Below are 22,015 nucleotides of genomic sequence, written 5' to 3' on the forward strand. Positions count from 1 at the left end.
TGATAATCGAACAAAAATCACATTTGTTAAATATTTTATGAAAGTCAACCCCACAATATTGTCACAATATAGATAGTGACGTATTTGTTTTAAAAAATATTGTGACATTTGATTTCCTACATATTGTCCAGCTCCAATTTGTAGACATTTTTATTTTTGGACCAAGTCAGGTGAAAAAAAAACTGCAACTGTTGTCATCTGACGACCTACAAATAGCAGGGGCTTGGATCCGGAATTATTTTTCTCATCTTCCCTTTTTTTTTCATACTACATACAAGTCTGTTAAAAATACATTATACAATTTATGTTCAGTGCCATACCTATTAACATCTGCTTTACAGTTCCTTTCAAGATAACAATATTATAGATATTATGATATCATAGAAACAGAGGGGAGGCATGATGAGGGCCATAGTGCTTTTGAGGGTGGTGAAAATAATAATCTGACATGAGAAATAAAGTGTTTGCCATCATTACCTACAATCCCACTCAGGGCAGTCTCTTAGCACTGTACATATGGTATACTTAAAGACAAAATAATGGCTTTTATTTTCATGATTAATTAGCTGAAGATATCTCAGACAGAGTTTATAGATATACAGAGTATAAGTAATATGGTGTAATGCCCTGTTTGTGTTTTTCGTAAACAAGTGTAACAGTCCCTCGTTAGTTATATGATAAACACAAAAAGGCTTTTTTTTTTTACAGAGTAAACCCTCACTTTTTTATATTAGAAAACTCTCTCCTCCCTATGGTGTAGAGCATTTGTCTGGGCTTTCCTTGCCTGGATATATTTATTTATGTATGCATCTATTTTCCAAGGGCTTCCCAAGGTGGGAAAAGGTTACATAGAATATGCATGTATTTTGACTTAAGTTCATTGTCACTGTCCCTCATTAATGTACATAACAGCAGTGGATTATAGATTTCAGTTCTCACTAGACTAGCCTGAAGGTAATTGAGCTATTTGCTTCATTCATTTTGGGTAACAGAAATGGAGAGAAATAATGATTGAATGAGATCAGCTTTTCCCCAAAGTGAAGAGGTCAAAGCTGTTTTCCTAATGGCCATTACCACTCTCCCATATCTGCTCTTAATCAGCTCTCTATTGGTATTCCAGTTAGGGGTGTCATCTAAGTGCTATCCTGCTAATAAACAAAAACTAACCAACTAACCGTCACTCAGAACTCACACGGACTGGCAAGTGCCATAGCTTTGTGCCTCCGTGCCCTCTGCAAGGCAAACACGTCATTGACTTGGCACTGAAACTTGGTCCATTAGTGTTATTATAGTAATTATGCTTATGCGTGCATTTTAATGAGGCTGTTATACATGGATATTGTGCAGGCATTGTCCTCCCAATGGCCAGAGAAAGGGATGTTAAGGATGAGCAAGCAGCCGTCATATGTTTGTCATTAGCAGATGTGACACTCGTGTCAATTAAAACGTCTATTCTTTCATCACTAATCCATGTCGGCAAAGTGTATTTTTAAATAATATGGCATTTATTGTGTAGTGTCTCTACATTAGATACATTTTTACAAGATTATTGTTAGTGTAAGCTGCTGTTGCCACTTTGATTAGTAAATATGCCATCTTTTGAGATGTTATGCACATTTATTCAGGGAAAAAAGATCAAGACCAGTGACAGCTGACAAAGATATTTCAAGGGTGAATGCGGACAGGCAATTAAAAATTTTGGACTCCTAAATTTGCCTGCCATCATTGGTTTTAAGTATTTGATTTGCGCTCTAAAATAATGTGAAGAGATGCTGCTGTCACTTTTTATATTGCTTTGAAGGATAATCGAGGTGTCCTTTGTGGGGTTGGAGTTGACATGCAACATTTGTCAAAGCCTTATTCTATAAACAGTCACAAATTTGATGTGAGTTGAGTCTTCCATTTTCTCTTGATGACATTGTTGATTTGAGTTAAAAGGGTAATTTCTGCATAATTCATACAACTACCAAAGTGTAGGCTATCTTATGCTGCTATCTGAACTATGAGATAGGAGGACGTTGGAGGTTTTTACAGCATTACTCAAACATGCTGTATTTTAACTTCCAAAAATATAGAAGACATTGCTTAGGCTTTTCTTTGCCTCTTCCAGTTTCGCTTTCTCCAGAAACACTCTCTGAAGGCAAGTTATGGAAATGAGCAACCATGTCATGAATTTCATATAAATGAGATTGTGGGTTATTTGGTAATAAAACTTGAGAATCATTTGGAGTTATTGCTGATCATTGAGAGGGTTTGGCTTATATAAATAAATACCACGAATGTTATCAACTCTCAGGATGTCGGCCTGTATAGAGCTGTTGGTTTGAATCACTTGGGCACAGCTGGGTGTTAACAGGATGGCCTCCAGGGGCAGATGCTCGGGCTTTCAGACTCCAAGTTGTGCTGGTGTTTATAAAATCTGTAAAACGTTGCTGACAGATAAATTGTTTAACATTGTCTCAAATTATCTGCACTCTGTATTGACAGATTTAAAATAAAAATGCCTCAATAGAAATGTTTCTCAATATTATTAATGTTCATTGCTGTCATGCTGCATGATAAAGCTTATCAAAGGACATATGATAAATGTGACTTATTTTTCATTACAGGTTATTCAGATCAACTTTGAAGAGTTCGACCTAGAAATTGGGTATGATTCGCTAACTATCGGAGATGGAGGGGAAGTAGGCAATTCTAAAACAATAATACAAGTGTAAGTACCACATAAAATACATCATTGGATAAATATTGTACTATAAAATTGCTCAGGCATTCAGATATGCTGCAGAGCTGTCTAGATCTTCATTTGTTTCAATGATGTTTTAAAGCCACGATATGCAGAGAGCCATTTAAAGTCCCCGTGAAATGAAAAATACATTTTTGCAGTTTGAATTCTGTGGTTATTGTTCATTATTATCTTGTAATATGCCAAATATGTGTATATATATATATATAATCACTGTATTTTCTCATTCTGTATAACCAGGCAAAATTATTTCGAGTGTTTTCGATGACTCCTCTGGCACTGAGGAGTTATTGCAAAAGTTCATCCAATCAAATGAGACTTTGGGTGACTCGCTGGCCACCGGTCATAAAAACCTGTACTTCACCATTTGTGAGTTGTAGTGTGTGGAGCCAACAGCTCAGCTCAGCAGTGGACTCCACTGCAGCTTCAAATCGGGCTAGACTCTGAGCTCGCTGACTTTTTAGCAGCCCAATTAAATGTAAAGGAATTTGATTTAAATCCCTCTTGTAATTGTACACCACTCAAATATTCTGTTTCCCTGAGAAATACGTCACAGTACAGAAGCAAAAGTTGCTCAAAGTTCTGTTTCACTGGGAATTTAAATGAAGGCTTCAACTTTTGAAACGAATTTATTGCAACACTACATAAAGTCCATTTTTTTCTCACTACATTTTACAAGACTCATGACATTTTTGGACTAACTCTATGTGATGAGATGATGTTGGAGAAGTGGGGTTTGATACCATAGTGACAGTTTATGTTGTTCTATCTGCAGGCTGACAGGGAGCTTTGTCCCAGACCTGATTGTCAGCATGTCCCATCAGATGTGGCTTCATCTTCAGTCTGATGAGAGTGTGGGCTCCATCGGCTTCAAGATCAACTATAAAGGTACAGAGACATTAGCGCTGATATCATCTCTCACTGTCTCTATCCACGTCTGTGTCTGCGACTGTCTCGTTCAGTAACACCACGAGTCCATTTTCCTGTCTGCCTTTCTGTCCCTGTATCTGTCCGTCTCCCTGTCTGTCACTCGCTTCTCTACCCCCTCCTAAGAAAAAAAACGAAAAGAAAAAAAAACTTCCCTAACCAGACTCTCAGACTCTTCACCTGGACCTTTATAGATAATGTTAAGGAAAAAAAGTTCCTCAAAGTACTTGGCTGAACTTAATCCTCTACTTTCCCCTCTTTTCCTCTTCCCATCCCTTCCCCCTCCTCTCCTCCCCTCACCTACAGAAATTGACAAAGAGAGTTGTGGTGACCCTGGTACACCTCTGTACGGTTACCAGGAGGGTAGTGGCTTCCTAAATGGAGATGTCCTGCGCTTCGAATGCCAGTTTGGATTCGAGCTGATCGGGGAGAGGATGATAACCTGCCAGAACAACAATCAGTGGTCGGCTAATATTCCCATTTGCATATGTGAGTCCAATGCGTGCCTTTTTTTCGTGACAGCAAATGAAGCAATTACTTATGCGCCTGGAAAGTTCACAATGACACTAAGCTATTGGAGGATTAATTATAGTGTTGTTAAATGACCATGCAGGGCATTGTGTGTAAACAGCAATATACATAACATAAAATGGTTAAATGATAGGATATGGTTGCCGAGTCGTTTGGGGTAGATTTGAAAAAGAAGAAAGTAGGGTACACACTGTTACACTATACATATACTCAGGAGATGGGAAACCTAAATTAGACTCTACAGTGTCCTTTCTCAAGACAAGCTAAACCACTCCTTTGAGTTTCACTGTACCTAACCCATATCCATAACAAAAATCTAGCCTCCTGTTCCATTGGGACAATGTGCAGTATTCCTCTGCGCCTATACTTTTGTCTGTCTGTATCTTTTTACACTACTCGTCTGTTCTGTCCCCCTTAGAGTTTCATGTTTCTCCAACTACTCAGCACCCATGGGAGAGTTGCTGTCTCTTGATTGCTGAGCTAGTTATACAGCACTGACATTGTTCCGTACTGATCTTTGTGCCTGGCCGCTTAATGGCACAATCCAGTGCACATTTTCATGTGACCAGTGAGAGCTGTTGTAAAACAATTTGCTGTGCCTGAGATATTTTAGTTATTTTCCATCATTACTGATTTATTTAATTGTCTCCATCACACAGTCCCATGTTTCTCCAACTTCACTGCTCCCATGGGGACGGTGTTGTCTCCTGACTACCCAGAGGGCTATGGAAACAACCTCAATTGCGTGTGGCTTATTATCTCTGAGCCTGGCTCCAGAATCCACCTGGCCTTCAATGACTTCGACCTGGAGCCTCCGTATGACTTCCTCACTATCAAAGACGGGGACCAGTCAGGAGCCACAATATTAGGACGCTTCTCAGGGGCCGAAGTTCCTTCACACCTGACATCCAACAGCAACGTTCTGCAGCTGGAGTTTCAGGCTGATCACTCGATGTCGGGGCGAGGGTTCAACATCACCTATAGCAGTAAGGAACTGTCTTATCAATTTATAAAACAGATTAGTTCATACATCGTTTATTTCTTTATGTTTAGGGATTAGTGGGTGAATTTCTCAGGACTGACTATGAACTTTTAAATGTGTACACTTTTTAAAACATATAAACAACTAACCAAAGATACAAGGGTTATCTAGAGTTAAATGCAAGCAAATTGCATCTTATATCTTATGAATATCAACGGAATGAAATAAAGTTCAGGAGTAACAGTAATTTGTTTGAATGTGCATGTTCTCAGTCCCAAAGCATAGTCTTGTCCTTTTGTCCTTTTTAAAATCAATGCGTACACTTTAAAGAGAAATGCTACTACGTTGCACCCCAAGTGAAGCTAAAGTGCCTTAACAAAACAAAAAGCAGCATTTAGGATAGTGCAAACAGTTCCTAACTCATGTGCCTCATTGCCTAATACAGCACCATTGTAATTCTTTCTCTCCTGGCGAAGGCAAAACAAGCTCTAAAGACAGAGGCTATTGTCACCCTCAGGTGTACAGAACAGACCTCTGCTAGCTTTTTTTTCTCTCCTATGGACAGCTACATCCATTTTCCTTATCTCCCGACTCCTCAAAGACCCCATTTCTCATTCACACAAGAGCGTTTGTCACTAGATCTTGTTCTCTTTCTTCTCATTACAAGCTTTCGGACGTAATGAGTGCCCTGACCCTGGCATACCGCTGAATGCCAGGCGCTTTGGGGACAGTTTCCAACTGGGTAGCTCCATCTCAGTGGTTTGTGAGGAGGGCTTCATCAAGACACAGGGAGCTGACACCATCACATGCCATCTGGAGGAAGGAAAGGGGATGTGGAGCGGACTCATTCCCAAATGTGAAGGTACTGAAACGGAATAGCTAATAATATTGTAGTTGGTGGACAGATGTGTCAACTATTGAGTTAGGAAGAGAAATAAAGAACATCGGGAACCTTAATAAAAAACAAAGTGAGTGGGTTATTTGGAACATGTAGTTTACCCAAAGGTATTTGTGTAACTCCACTCTTTTGGTGATTCATCCTATATTTTTTCCTTTTAGTGTTTTTCATGCTGGTACAAAACGATTACTGACTGAGTGGTACCATCTTTCCTCTCCTCTCCTCTCCTCTCCCCCTCCTTTCCTCTCTCCTCCTCTCTTCTTTATGAATTTAATTTTATTATCCTCCCCAACCCTTCGACCATCACACCTCCATGCTCCTCCAGCTCCTTGTGGGGGCCACTACTCTGGGCCGTCTGGTGTCATCCTCTCCCCGGGGTGGCCAGGCTACTACAAAGACTCCCTGAGTTGTGAGTGGGTCATTGAGGCCGAGCTGGGAAGCTCCATCAAGATCAGTTTTGACAGGTTTGTATGACAGTGCTGCAACAACTCATCCGTGGATACAAAGATGTACACACACTAACACAGGCATGGACAAAAACTGAGAAAGCATACGCTGCCTTACGTACATATTTCCACATACTAGATTGCATATGAGTACCACTATACCGTATGTTACTGAATCCAGCCCTGGGTTTATACACACACAAAACATATGAATTTACGTACACACTGCACATGTGCACAAACACAAAAGGCGAACCCCCAGCTGTGGAAGCCTCCGAGTTAGAAATACAAAGTCAAAGGAGGTGGAACGCAGTCCTGGACCTAGTTTCCAAAAATGTTGAAAGCCTCGAGTAATTCTTTATTTCGCTTACTGACTCCTGCTCACTTCCTTAGAGAGCTGCAAGTGTTGCTGTTAGATCTTTATTTCCTACCATTAAGGAGTGAAACCATAAAATGTTCATATCTCATAATCAACACTTTCTTAGTGCTGACTTGCTCCTTTGGAAAGAAACAAAGGACTACTTTTCCTTCGATTTTTTGGTGAAATGATCGCAAATATTTTGCCCCTCTCCACTTTAAATGAGTTAAAGTTTCCCTATGTTTAGCTTGTGCCACTTCTTTTTTCTAAAAGCTCTTTCCATTTATAATGCAGAGAGATGTGGTGGCATTCCTCTTGCTGAAATTATCTGAAGGTATTTTTTGTCCACAGTATTGATAGTGATTTAGGAACTGCTGATGTCACTTGTTTGATGATGTAGAGACTTGAGGGTGACAATGGATCTATAACGTATCAGATTTTCAAAAAAGCTCATTGACCTTATGCTATTGCAATAATTGGAAAACTTGTTGTGCAAGCCATTTCTTCTCATTTATCTCCTGGAAATAAGAATGTTTTCTCTGAGGACACAACAGGCTTAATGGCTTCAACTGTCTGATCTGTCAAAAAGGAGTATTGCTTTGAATACAAATAACTGTGCAACTCCATCTCTCTGCTCTCTGTACTTTCAAGGTTTCAAACTGAGCTCAGTTACGACTTCCTGGAAGTGCATGATGGTCCAAACCTGCTGTCTCCTCTGATTGGCTCGTTTAATGGAACCCAGGTCCCTCAGTTCCTGTTCAGTAGCAGTAACTTTCTGTATCTGCTTTTCACCACCGATAACAGTCGATCAAACAGTGGCTTCAAGATATTCTATGAAGGTAAGAGCATGCTACTATTCACTGCCTGCACTGCAAAACTTAATTTAAACTCTATGAGTTATGCATGCAAAATATTTTTGGGACAGGACAAAGATGTTCTTGCTATTTCTCATAGGAATATTTAATTGACTATGAATTAGATATGTCAACAAATGGAGAGGACAAAAGAGAACAAAGTCCAAGAATGCAGTGGTTAATGGTCCTAGAAACTTTAATTGGTGTGCTTTTTATCTAACACTTATAAAGTTCCTGAAACTATTTGTCAAGACCAAACTGTGCAGAGGATGTGTTTCAGAGGGAATACATGTAAAAGCACCATTATACCAGCTCAGCTCAATGAGTTTCAGTTGTCAAGGTGGAACAAATTTTTTTCAGTTCAGGTACAGGGATAAAAATTCAAGGGTAAGACTGTCGAATTTAAAACATTTCAGAGGGAGACCATGGTCAGCGCTGTATTGTAAATCAGATGTTACCACTAATGTTAATTCTTAAGGATACGTCACAGTTACTTCAGGTTGAGCATTTGTTTAAAAACTCAATTGTTTGCAAGGCCCTTGTGTGGGAGGTAAGCAAATGGCTCCTGGGTGAAATCAAAATCAGACTTCAGGACAAAGTAGGCTGAGCATCTGAATCAATGTAGCTTGTTGAAACACATTGTGCTGTAAACTGTAAATATAAACAAATACTGAAACCAAGGCGACATTCAGATTGTAGGCAAATCAAACTTGTTTCTCAAATCAGATATTTAAGACAGACTGTCTGCAACCGTTATCTGCAGTCGATAAGATCATCACATGAGAAATGGCAGCCCATTATTTTTACTCTCCAAATGAACACGCTATCAAGTCACAGTGAAGAACTCCTTCAGCTGCGTTTTTCCAGACATTTTTTCTCCATGTTGTCTCCTGTAGTGCTCTGCTAGTAGCAGCATGGATTCTGCTCAGCACTTCCATCACTCTGGATTGTCTTTGTCATTGTGTGTGGTATTGCAAGTGATGCAAAAGACACTTTGAGATCCAAGTTGACCGTCCATAGAAATCTGAAGAAATCTGATAGAAATTGTGTTTTATGTGGGGGTGGGGGTATGGCTTCTGTCCAGACTCTCTTAAAACAATCTGCATATGCTAAAAAATGGATTTCAGTTGGCAGTCTGGTCAAAATAGATTTCTTTAAATAGTCATCTGCTCCAGACATTGCTTTTGCAAGTGTTTACATTACGAAGCGTACACTGCTACATGTAGCTACATGCTAACGTCAGAGGAATGTACCAACCAATGTAAGCTTGGTTGCAGATGTTAATTTCTCCCCCTGATTTCAGATCACGTTCCTGTTGGAACATGTCGGGTTGTGAAGATTTTGATTCGGGAGCCTTTATTGTTGATTTTTCACAATAGAAAGTACCACTGTACTCCGTCACAGCCATTATACCAGACTTGGAAGCGCTGCCCAATCAGAGCAGACTGGGCTTTTCGGGGAGGGCTTTAAAATATGGATGCTGAAACAATGCATCTCAGACAGAGGGAAAATACAGGTGTTCCAGCACAGACATTATGAGGGAAATGAAATGTTTTTTTGAGCATTTGAGCAAGCAGGTAAACATGTTCTAGTACAAACCCAAATTACAAGTATGAACCTCAACATGAGCATATACATCCCCTGTTAAGGTGGAAGCTTGAGGAGGTGGGCTGTCTTTAAGTGCACAGACTGCCTAAGAAAATCTAGGTGAAGTAAGAGAACTATTAGCTCTCGGAGGTAAATAGTCGAGAACTGTGAATAACTGGGTAAAATCTTCTGCTCTAAGGGGAGTTTATGTTTTTAATGCTTTTTTTCTCCACATCATTATGCATGGAGTGGTAGTCTTTGAAAAATCAAATAGAAAAATACTGTGGACTTAGTGTGATCTATTTTCACGACTGTATGCACTAGCACCATTACCCTTGTCACTCAGATGAGATTCATAAGACAGAGTTTGTTATTATGTCTGTATTATTGACTGAGAGCAGACCACAAGTGCCTTTGTCTTATTATGTTTCACTCTCAAGTGCATTTTTCTTTTGTTGATGAGGCTATTGAAAAGCAATAACAGTAAGATCATATTAGCTTCTTCCATTGCAATTTAGGACATATCTTATTGCGGAAATACTTTGGGGAAACCCAGCCTAGTTCATTTGTAAAATTGGTCTTACAAAGTAGGGCTGTTGTGAATTATGCTGTGAATAAACTGAGGCACAGAGATACTGCATCATTCCTGTTGTATGTAATGGATAACTGAGATCTATTTAGTAATAAATAATAGCATTTAATGTTATCATTGTAGGCCCACATATTCAATATGTGCTTTCTCTAATTCCACTCTTGACAATTGTCCTTTTTTTAAATTATTGTTTTTGTATTATTGTTTTCCACTAATACTCTGTGCCCTAGAGGCTAGCACCAGCAGTGATCCATGACTGCGATACTACTCTAACATATACGGGCAAAATCCATGTGTTTCCTCACTAAAAATATCACATATTACTCAAGGAGAGCAAGACAAGTTTTCTACAGGGGCCTGGCAGTACAAAGGAAGAGCCCTTTTATCACACATGAATAATCACTTTGGCTGGACTGTTATACAGGTTATTAATGTTGATGACTGCAATATATAGCTCGCAAACCATATAGTATCACTGTGTTATACTGTTAATGGTGTCATTTCTTGTTGATCATGCTGTTCCACATGGCCAAAAGTAACTGCTGCTGACAATGTAGTAAGACCACAATTCATTACAATGGGGTACTGGACCTTTACAGACAATATTTGTTTGACCTGCTGAGAGTGTGTGTATCCCGTGCTGTTTGATTCTGCAGTGGGTGCAGTTTTACATAAATTTCACATTGTGTGCTGTACCTTTTCAAATGTACTTCATGCTGGGCTCACAGTCACTGATGCCAGACATCCCACAATGAACTGGGTACTATTTGCTGACATGTCTGAGTCCTTTGACTTGGTCAATCACCTGAAACTACTGCAGCACCAAACACTGGACTCACACCAGGACACCTCTGAGAGAGAACAAAACATGATAGTTGCAGCTTTGTTCTGAATTGGCGCTTCATTCTTAACTTATATTTCTGAGACAAAAAATATATGAATGGTCAATCACTGTTTAATTCAAATTGCTCAAGAATTTTCTTGATCAGGTTAGATCTTTTACTGATGTATCTAAATTGAATTATAGATGGATGCTCTGGAGATGTGGAAGTAGGGCTCGGTGATATGGAAAAAATCAAATATCACAATATTTTTTTATCAGACACCTCAATATTGATATTGCAAGGACATTGTAGGGTGGAGTATTGGTGATTTTATGAGATAATTATCAGTAATTGCAATATAATGACTAAGTGGGTAAATGGAAATAATAAAACAGCTACAACAGTCTGGTGAATTCAGTAAATTGCTTCACCTTACTGTAATGCAGCCTTTAAAACAAGGAAAAAGCAACACTTACGATGTGACAATATCCAGACTTTAAGAAGATATCTAGTCTCACATTACCATATCGATACCGTATTGATAAGTTGACCAAGCCCACAATGACCAATAGACAGACAAAAGAGCTTTATGCTTTCATGTATAAATTCATTTTTGCAAAATGGCTAAAAAACTAAGAGATAAAAAATACAGATTCTGGTAATCCTGGCCTAGAATAGCCTACCCATGGGTGACCTGATAACTGCTAACATAACTGTTGCCAGTCAATGCCCAAAATAAGCATATTTTTAGTACATCAAAAGCAACCCTTCTTGGAAGATATCCAAATGACAGTCCTGGAAATCACAGGAAAAACCGGGACATCTCTTTGCAGCTTGCATCACTGAAGATTAGAGAGAGTTGGGACTATTAACCAACCAGCTCGCTCTAGGAGCAAAACTAGTGTACAAAAATATTTTTTTATGAAAGCCAAAGGTGAAGGTCCAAAACATGCATAGAACTGGGGGAAGTACATTTGTACAGGTTTACCATGGTCATACCCCCAATTCTCTCTCACCATACCCCGTAGTTCTTTCCACCTAAAAAACATCTACTTTTGACCTTATCTCAGTGGTTGACTTGCTTACATGTAGCAGAAAAAAAAGAATGGTATGAATACGAAACCATGTTTTCTTTAACAACAAAAGAACCAACAACCTTATCAAGGTTGCTTTGACAGAAACTGTCAAACATCGCAGCAGTCAATGCAATTGTGCATTTTCTTCAAAGTCTCAACTGTGTTGTTATAAAACAGCCTTTGCTATTCTCTGAAATATGTCACCTTTTCTGTGCAGTCCCCTTAGTATGTCGTGTAATATATTCTTCCCACTTTTGAGTCAGCATGAGCGAGTGTTCATTTTTACATTGAAAAGTAAATAAAAGTCAAAGTATATATATCTTACTTTGGAAAACTTGCTTTCTCTATTATGTATGCGACCCGAGACCTAGCTTTGTTGTGATGATTGTAATAACATCAAAGGTTCTGTCAGCACTTTTTCTGTATGAATGTGGCCTAGAAATTTTACTGATGGCAAAAATAGCATTGTCATTTCATGTTTCATGAATGCTGCATGACCTCAATATACCTCTGTAGCTCAACACTCATACTTTGAATAAGCAAGAGCAGAACTTCTCCTATACTTTATAATTACTCAGAATTCACACGCCACAACACAATGAAGATGTGTGGGTTGGTAGTTATCATCACAGTAACAGACTGCAGATGATGGGTTAACACAAAAACAAAGGGGACTCGTAATAAAAATGAATGACAACAATTAGAATTGAATTGATGATTACTACAATTATTGCAAAAACATATTCAAGAACTGTTTGTTTTTCACTTCTTTAGTGGTCACATTGGACACATACTCCTGCATGGATCCTGGTATTCCAGTGAATGGTGCACGGTCAAGCCATGACCTGTCCATCGGTTCCACCGTGTCCTTCCAATGTGACCCAGGATACAGGCTTAGCCACGAGGAGCCACTGGTTTGTGAGAAGAACCACTTCTGGAGCCACCCACTGCCCACTTGTGATGGTACGTATACAGAGTGTTAAAAGTGCCTCCTCCAGATATGTTTTGAAGTATATAGAAATACTTACACTAATGCTGTATTTTGTTTAAACATAAAAAAAACTCTGACAAGGTACTGGAGGCAGATCTACTTATTCTCTTAATAAATTCTAAATTTGGCCTCCGCTTGCCACCACTGCTGCTTGTGGTAGGCTTCACTGTCTGCTTTCTCTAATGCTGCTTGCATTTGGTTGCCCAAGCAAAAGAACAGTGTGCATCAAGATGGCTGGCACTTGAGTAAGCAGGAACATTAGAGAGATTCAGCCTTACATGGTCATCTATGTCGTGTGTTAGCTTGTGGGCTAACTGGCAGTGGTCGACACAGCGTGGTCGTGCAACAGACATATCTGCTGAAATTGAGTTTTTGGTAGATAGTGGAAGGAAACTCCAGGGTTCGGTTTATACATTTAAAAACTGCAGACTTTATCTTGTTTGCTGTTAAAACCTTTACTATGCTAATGCAGACTCTGCTCCCTGTACTGACAGTCCGCTCTGTGCTGTCGGTTTCAAGTTTCTTTGCTGCTGTTGTGTTGAAGCCTGTTCCCTCATCAACACGTGTTTTCCGTATTAGACAGCAATCAAATTTTTGTGACGTACCTAATCTAGTTTGCCTGGAATACATTTGAATCTCAGATTTTTGTGAAATGCAGACATCCCCTTCCTCAGTAATGAAAAGTAAAAACACCTCTCTTGTGACAATTTTTTTATGATACAAGTCAGTTCAGTCAGGGTGAGACGTTTTAGGGGGCAGAGACATAAGAAAACACAATTTTTTGACTAGGGAGATTTTAAGTTTTTTGCAGTACATTCTAGCTCAGGCTTCAGTCTCATCCATGAGTTACATGACAGCACAATTTTATTTGACTGAATGCTAATCATATTTGTAAGTTCTTTTATAATACACTATTTTTATTGTGTATATTGTGCAATAGTATATTCGTATATATTCTTTTGTAAAAGGATTTTGGATTACATTATAATATAATATATGATCCTGAAACGCATTAGAGCTGAATGACTATAAAATTTGAGGACCACTCTTCTTGTCACTGAAGCCATCTAAACATGTCTGTTAATAGTCATTTAAGAGATACTTAATAATTGACTTGGTTATGACTTTAAGTACTAAATTAATTTATACAGCACCACATCAGCTGGTGAGAATATTAATATTATTTTTAGAAAATACACATTAAGAGCCTTGTTGCACATACAGTATGTATACTGTTCAGCCAGAATAATAAATCCCCGGGACAATGCACCATGCTACACCACAAAAGCTGCTCAGGAGGAACAGATCCCACATCCAAATCTGATCGAGCATCTATTAGATGTGCTGGTACCCCACCTCACGACCACAGAATTTAAAGGATCTGCCGCCAGCACCTTGGGGAGAGACACCACAGAGCGCCCCAAGAGGTCCTGTGTCCACACCTCGACAAGTCAGAGCTAGTTCCGATCCAAGGAGACCCCATTGCATTGTAACAAACTGATCAATGTTATTCACTTAACCCCCAGTGGCTTTAATGTTTTGGCTCATGGGTGTAAAGTCTGGCAGAGTCTCTTAGCCACGAATACTTATGGGATGCTGCCGCTAGTGACTGGCAAGAGGTTTTTAAATCAGTTTTCAGTGAAGGTAACCGGGTTCATACAGCAGCTGCTTCCATTGCTTTATTTATTCTCAATCCTCAAAATGAAAAAACAAGGATAAAATAATGCATGGCCTTGTTGGCAAGAGGTAACGACACAAGCATAAGTGACGATGGGTAGCCTACAGCAGGTCTGACTAACCAAACAGGCTCTTGTCAAAATGCTTTTTATTCAACAAATAAACCCAGTCCTTGTGTGAAGAACTTACTTGGGGTGCTATGAATCATGTAATACTGAAGACAGATTATGCTCAGCTTCAAAGCATGAAGTTCAGCATGTTCCTGATAGTTTAGATATCTCACATAATCTCCCTCTCACGGCTGTGTTTGTGCAGTTTTGCTCTTTGTGCTGTTTAGAAGCACACTGAAGGACGATTGTGGCGATTATTGTTGCAGCGCACAAACCGTAAATGATGTCTGTTAGTCACAGATCACTCAGTTGAAAGAATATAATGAGTAAAATACATGCAAGGGTTGGCAGGGAGTGCCATACCAGGCATATAATACTGTGCCATGTTACGCAGCTTCAGCCCAGTGGTTGTACTGAAAAATTATTTTATATCTTGGAGCATTTTCTTGCCTAGGTGTGTGCCAGACTGGTGCCAAATGTCTTGGCTCTCTGCCTATAGAGCCTCTAAAGTAGATCGTTTGCCAAGCGTACTCATCCACTTTTAATGACTTTATGTAATTTTGGCTCATTAATAAAATATTTGATATAATTTTGTTGGTGGGTAAGGATTTGGGCCTTGATGTGTTGTGCTTGCTGGAGGGCCCAAGGGTGGAAGGAGAGAGGATAAGAGGGGGGTGGGTGTGTGCAGCTGTGGAGCCTCAGGCATCTCAGTGATCCTCAAAACATCATCTGACATTCATTACTTTGAAAATATGTACATGCACAAGAGATCTACTTCTAATATTTGTCAACGTTGGCGGTTTTGAAGAAGGCATCGGAGCATTTGGCCGTAATGTCCGAAGAACACACACAAATACACAAACATTAAAGACAAAAGAAAGAGGAAAACAAAGCTTGTCAAATGTCATAAATGCTATATTTAAAAAGCAGTGCCCTTTTTGTGAAATGACCTTTTATTTGAAGCACCATGACAGCATAAGAAAATGGTTTGTAGGTTTGAACAATATCCAATTAGAACAGTTAACCTTCAAACGGATCTAGCATTAACCTCCCGGTCCACAGCAGCCAATGAGGGTGGAGATTTATCTCATTAACTTCCTTTGATGAGATAAGAAGCTTTATGACAGAAAAGTCAATAGTCAACATGCATGAGAGCCATATTATCGAGGTGACAATGAGTGTTCCTGCTTAAGACAACACTTCCTATCACCTCAACTGTAACTACTCTGCACGGTGTGTTCTTACTGGATTATCCCCCAAAACCTGACTGAAACGTAGTTGGATGCGCTGGGCTGATTGTTTCTATTTGGAAGAAATTCAAAAGCACTTTGAAGTCACAATCAAAATAAAGCCTGATTCTCTAATCCGCTGAATATGCTTGTGTCAGTTCTGGTGATTTGTAAGTAAATTTAATGGATTATTGTGTTTTCTGACAATGTCTTTCAGTTTAAGATACCATAGGAGAGGAGAAAATATGGATGGATAACTGAATTATGAATAATTTATTGTCCTGGCAGTAGGGCAGGTTTGGAGCGAGAGGGAGAAAAAAAAAACATTGTGTTGGCAGAATTACAGGTACTCATAAAAATAGCAGGACAGGATGTGATATGACTCAAATGCATTATTCATTTAAATTGCTCCTCTGTCTTCAGGTGAAGGATTTATTGGTTCATTTACAATTTTCTTTTTTTTTCCACCAACAGTTATCTTTCATTATCTTCCCTTTCTATTCAGCATCATGCGGTGGGGATATCAGAGGACCTGGTGGGATCATCTTGTCACCTGGCTTCCCCGAGCTGTATCCAAATTCCCTAAACTGTACATGGACCGTTGAAGTCAGCCATGGAAAAGGTACGAAAAAACCCACTAATTTTAAAAAATACAGTATTCTCATACAATGCATACTAAAATACATAGTTTGTTTATATTAGTCTTAAGCCTTATATAGTTTAGGAACACTTATTGGGCCAGTTCACCCAAAATTAAACAAAAAAAAAATTGATTGTTGGATTGTTTTATGTGAGTTGCAGAGGTTTGAAGATATCGGCCATAGAGATGTCTGCCTTCTCTTCTATATAATGGAACAACATGGCACTCAGTCTGTAATGTGGAAATTGTCAAAAAATGCATTTAAAATTACATGCAAAAAACACAACAGCAATGTCCCTTTACAGAAATCATGACCCAGTTACTGAAGACATTCTTTTTCTTACTTCTACTGAACTACATCCATCAGTAGTATTAGTGTGCAGATGAAAAGGTACATCAGATCATGGAAGAGAGGTTCATGACAGCATAAGATGTAAACATTAATGGCGTCCTCCTCGGCTGAGCTGTAACTTTGGCTAGCTCAGTGGTGCTAGATGAGCTAGCATTTAATACACGCTTACTTGTGCCTGGTGATACAGTAAGTGGGTGTAGTTCTGTAAAAAGGAAATAGCTCCTACACAAAACTGCTCACAACAAGGTCTGTATATTGTCTTGACCAACCAGCTCATGATTTCTGGGAGAAATCACTACTGAGTTTTGTGGGGTTTTTTTGTTTGTTTGTTTTTTGTGCGTTTTGAGCCATCTAGTACCATTATATTCAAGAGAAAGCAGACAACTCAAGGGCAGATATCTCAAACACTCTGCAACTCATACCAAAACAATCTAGATTAATAAATAGCGAATAGCACTACAGGTAAAAGCTAAGTATGTATTTTCAATTCTGGAGTGACCTGTCCCTTTAAAATAAAGATATGTGAATTTTAAAAAATATTTTCATTTTGTACCTGCATGAATTATTCATATTTTAGACCTCATACAGCAGCACATTCATTTTTATATTCCTTCCCACACTGACATTCAATAGTCCTCACTATGGCCAAATTATAACACGATAAATTAAAATTTCACCCCCTCAACAGATTCCAAGAACATTACAGGGATTTATTATTATAAAGTGAGAAGAGACTTGAGCAAAGTTAATTTAAATGCACTGTCTTTTTTCATCTTTGGAAAGTGTCCAGAACATGCGTAGGGATAATATTACACTCTGAGGTGTTCACTCATTGGAGATTTAACTGTGACATCTTTTTTTTTTTTTTTCTCCAAAAGTCTCCTCTGGTAATGTAGAATTAAGTTCAATTTGCGGTTCATCTTTATCAGCAGTTATTCCCCTTATTGTGCTTATTTGAGACAATGTTTTAGAATACACTGCTTTATATGTCCCTCAGTTGTATAGCATTTTACTCTATTAGGAGGATATTGCTTTTCATCAGTTTTTCATTTTGCTCATTTAATGAACAGCTTTGACATTTCAGTGGTTCACCTGGTAGAAAAAATCTGGCATTTCAGTTTTATTCACATATTATTCCTTATGAAATTAATTTAATTCCATTAGCACAGCACTCACTGTCAGCTGTGTGATCACTAACCAGTTTTCTGAGACGTTTATTCATTATCATTTAAAAAGCGCACTTGGCTTATCTCAGTACCCTAGCACTCAGCTGTGTTATCCTTATTTTTTACTATAATATTTCTTTTTATACCACTAAAGGCCCATTGAAATGCCTTATTGAACTCTTTGTACATTACCAATTGATGTTATTGTCAAAAACTGGCACTTCTATTTCCTCTCAAGAATCACCTTCTGATAGTTGAAGTCTCACAAGACCTAACAAGACCTTTCTCCCACCCACTCCATGATGTGCTGGTCAAGCACAGGAGGTACATTGAGTGTAAGACTCATTTCTTCAAGACACACCACAGAGAGCCACAGGAAATCACTCCTGCCTGTGACCATCAAACTTTTCAACTCCTTAAGATTGTCAGACACTCTGACACTCTGCCCTTCTACTTTTTCACCCTTTAGTAGCAATAACCCCATAATTTATTTACTATCTATGTTTTCAATGCAACACTGACTTAATAGTGCAATAATCTGTGCAATAACTCAACTGTGCAAGACTCTGGAATTTTTACTGCATTTATACTTAAGCTAATATTCTTGTTGAATTCTTATTTATACTAATGTTGCATTTATATTTAACACACTAAAGCATCCCATTTCTCAGCACATTAACTTGAATTTATACTGTGGATATATATTGCAGTATGATGCAAATATTTATACACACACACACACACACACACACACACGTGTTAGTATATATATAAATACATACAATTTAGAATATATGATATATTTTAGATAATTTCTTAATTTTCCATTTGTTCTCCCTTTATTGGGTTATACTGTATATTGCAGCATAATGCAAATATTTTAAATCTTATTTTATTTTTGTCTTTTAATATCCCAATATGTATGTCATAGCAACTGCAGTATTACCCAATTTCGCTCCAAGGATCAATAAAGTATTTCCGATCCTATCATGAATCCCCTGATTCAAAGCAAAATTTGCCAATCTTAATTTCTCTCATCAGTTATTTTTCTTGCCATGTAAGATAAGATTATACATTTACAAGCATGCTTAACCGACTACGCTCATGATGGCAAGTGGATTGTTATATCTGAGTATGCAGTTTCTAAGACGAGACTGGCATGCAATAAAGAAGTGGAGAATCCGATGACATCACCTAATCCTTCCCTTAAATAACACACCAACATCTGAAAAGTAGTTTTAACTGCACTGTTTTTAGTGATTATAACAATAACCTCAAATACGTGATATCCTTTTCATTTCTTACATTGGGCCTTTAATGTTACAGCAGTAAGTGGAGACATAAAACTCAATTGCACCAACAACATAAAACTGATAACAATTTAAAACAATTTCCAGATAAACGACTAATTATAATCAAATTTGACTCGGGGTCTAATGTTTATTCAAAACGCAAATGTAGTGTGCAGCAAGTAGCGATCAAACCTCATATACACACATAAGACTGCAAATTGGGAAGCTAAGGACTTTTACATAGCCCTCACATGAAACCCCGAAGCATGGTAAACACATTTGATTAATTATAAATAGTAAATGATTAAAATAAGCTATTGCACATCAATTTTTATTTTGATCAGGGCCATGTAGTTACTGAATATGATTTAGAGAGGCAGGTTATCACAATATACAGAGTGTAGCTTCACAAAACCAGAGACATGAAGTCCAGGGATCACAATATCAAGTGGAAAAGGTTTAAAACGTACTGGTACCTGCACTATTATCTAAGCATACAGTTAGGGTGTTACCCAGAACTATACTATCTATACCATACTATAACCATTGTGCTTCACTGTATCTATGTCTTTACATGATTTGAATTATTAAATTCTTCAGAATTTCATGAGCACAACCTGAAACAGGTGATGCTTCCCATCAGCTCTTGCTTTACAAGTGAAAACAGATTATGAATCTTTTGTCATGGCTCAGATTTTCCTTGTGTATTTTTTATCCTGTGGCTGCTGACTGGAAGACAAATTCATCTTTAGGGAGAGAAGCTATGCAACTCTTCCACTCAGTAATTACCAACATCCCGTACCAACTATATTAAAATATTGGGATGTCCCCCTCGCAGGGATGGCTCTTGATTAATTGATCATTTGGCTTGACTCTCTGTGATATAATTGCCATTTTACAGAGCACAATCAATCATTTCATTTTGTTATTTATTTCATGGCCATTTGGGACTTTCTTTATCAAGTGAGCCAAACATTGTGGAGGACATTATAGAGTCATATTTGTACAGATTCAACAGATGGCATTCAAATGGCAGTGCTTATTGTACTGAAAAGCAGCCAACTGGCCATCATGACTGGAACGAAGATGTTACTGGGTCTGAGTTAGAGTGTGAAAATAGAAGCAGGGTGCACAGACCTAAATTGAACCCAAAAGTTAAATACTAGTTTGTTGCTATAACATTATAATTTTGACCAATCTTAAATGCCCAATTTTCTTTGCTGCTCTACAGAATTTCTATTATGGATCATGTTGTCTTTTCTCATGTGAATCTGAATCAGTGGATTGCCAGGCGAGTTAGAGATGTTTTGTCCTGTAGTTTCAAAGTTTCACAAGATGGGGAAAGTAGGAGAAATACCAATGGTAATGTACTCTTTGAAAGGCCATGAATCTTCAGTTACATAGTTTTAATCTGTGAAAATCACTTTCACTTTCAAGTTTTCATTTGAATTTTTCTGTTCACTTTGCATTCTAAAATTGCTTTTAATCATTTTTGTTTTGTTTTTTTTAAATGTAATCTTTTACTTTTCATTTAAGTATGATAATTTAAATAAGATTCATTTTAGTATTCTCATTGCTAGTGCTGCTGTAAGGTTTAAAGCATTTATTATTCAATAAATGAAAGATAAATTGTGTAGATGGATGTTTCAGCAAGCTAATCACACATTTATACAAATGATTTTAAATGATGGTAATGGCATTTAAAATTATTGCTAGAATATAAATTGATTAATAGTCACATTCGCTTTGACGTTTTTGCATTTAACGTTTACGCTCGTGCCTACAATGTCAGCAGCAATTCCACTTCTTAACCTTGTGGGTCAGTATGGAAACATGAAAATGTCAAATTTATGCATCCATATTCTAGTCAAAGCTTTTTCTATATCCCTATCAGTGATTCTTACTATTTTCCAGAAATTCTCTAACGCCTGCCTTTCTTATTTTCTCCTCCAAGGTGTCCAATTCACTTTTCACTCTTTCCACCTGGAGGACCATCATGACTACCTTCTGATAACAGAAAATGGCAGCTTTGCCCAGCCACTGGCTCGACTCACCGGCTCAGAGAGGCCTTCACCAGTTAATGCAGGCCTGTATGGGAACTTCAAGGCCCAGCTACGCTTCATTTCTGACTTCTCTATATCGCTGCAGGGATTCAACATCTCCTTCTCAGGTATGACGGCATATGAGGGTTCTGTCTGTAGGAGGCAAGAAGGGGGGAGTATTGGTATGTGTGTAGAAGGGATGGCTAGGGAAAGCTTTGAAAGAGGAAGGAAGATGAAATATGTGGAGGAGTGAGGAGGCTGGAAATGTGGTGGGTGGAGTTGTTAAGTAGAGGGGGTATAAAGCAGAAGTGAAAGACACCGTGACAGACAGACAGACAGACAGAGAGAGACGGCTGGTTCAGAGATGAGATCAAAAGTGTTAAGCCCCTCTAAAGCGTGCATAAAGTAACGTGAGGAGTGATTTGTCGGTCAGAATGGGAGCGGGCTTAAGGTAGACCATGCCTCAGGCTGTGCCGATCAGAGGAGGATAATTAAGAGACAAGGAGGTCACGCAGGTAGAGGATGTCTGACCGTGATGGGAATGATCATCAAAGCATGCCATGTGGGTCAGTTTCCTCGGGATTTAGGAGATGGAGGGGAAAAGGTGGGGGGTGTACAGAAATAATGGGCCCCCCATGCAGAGACCAAGGAATGGAGCAGTAGAGAGAGAGTTGGAGATGGGAGGCTTGGGGTGG

General features: G+C 38.5%; 1 protein-coding gene across 2 annotated transcripts in view; it reads left to right on the plus strand.

Annotated features, from left to right (window-relative positions):
- LOC121945336 (CUB and sushi domain-containing protein 3-like) overlaps window positions 1-22,015 on the plus strand; it is a 235,458-nt gene that overhangs the window by 75,713 nt on the left and 137,730 nt on the right. For both annotated transcript variants that reach the window (XM_088084026.1, XM_088084027.1), the window contains exons 11-20: window positions 2,610-2,713; window positions 3,522-3,634; window positions 3,980-4,162; window positions 4,864-5,190; window positions 5,854-6,048; window positions 6,410-6,548; window positions 7,540-7,727; window positions 12,596-12,784; window positions 16,334-16,450; window positions 21,233-21,448. In XM_088084026.1, coding sequence (XP_087940152.1) covers window positions 2,610-2,713; window positions 3,522-3,634; window positions 3,980-4,162; window positions 4,864-5,190; window positions 5,854-6,048; window positions 6,410-6,548; window positions 7,540-7,727; window positions 12,596-12,784; window positions 16,334-16,450; window positions 21,233-21,448 — 1,771 coding nt within the window. The remainder of the gene's footprint in view (window positions 1-2,609; window positions 2,714-3,521; window positions 3,635-3,979; window positions 4,163-4,863; window positions 5,191-5,853; window positions 6,049-6,409; window positions 6,549-7,539; window positions 7,728-12,595; window positions 12,785-16,333; window positions 16,451-21,232; window positions 21,449-22,015) is intronic.

This window comes from Plectropomus leopardus, chromosome 11 (assembly GCF_026936395.1).
Source record: "Plectropomus leopardus strain MGB_pleo_1.0 chromosome 11, ASM2693639v1, whole genome shotgun sequence".
Taxonomy (NCBI): Eukaryota; Metazoa; Chordata; class Actinopteri; order Perciformes; family Serranidae; genus Plectropomus; species Plectropomus leopardus.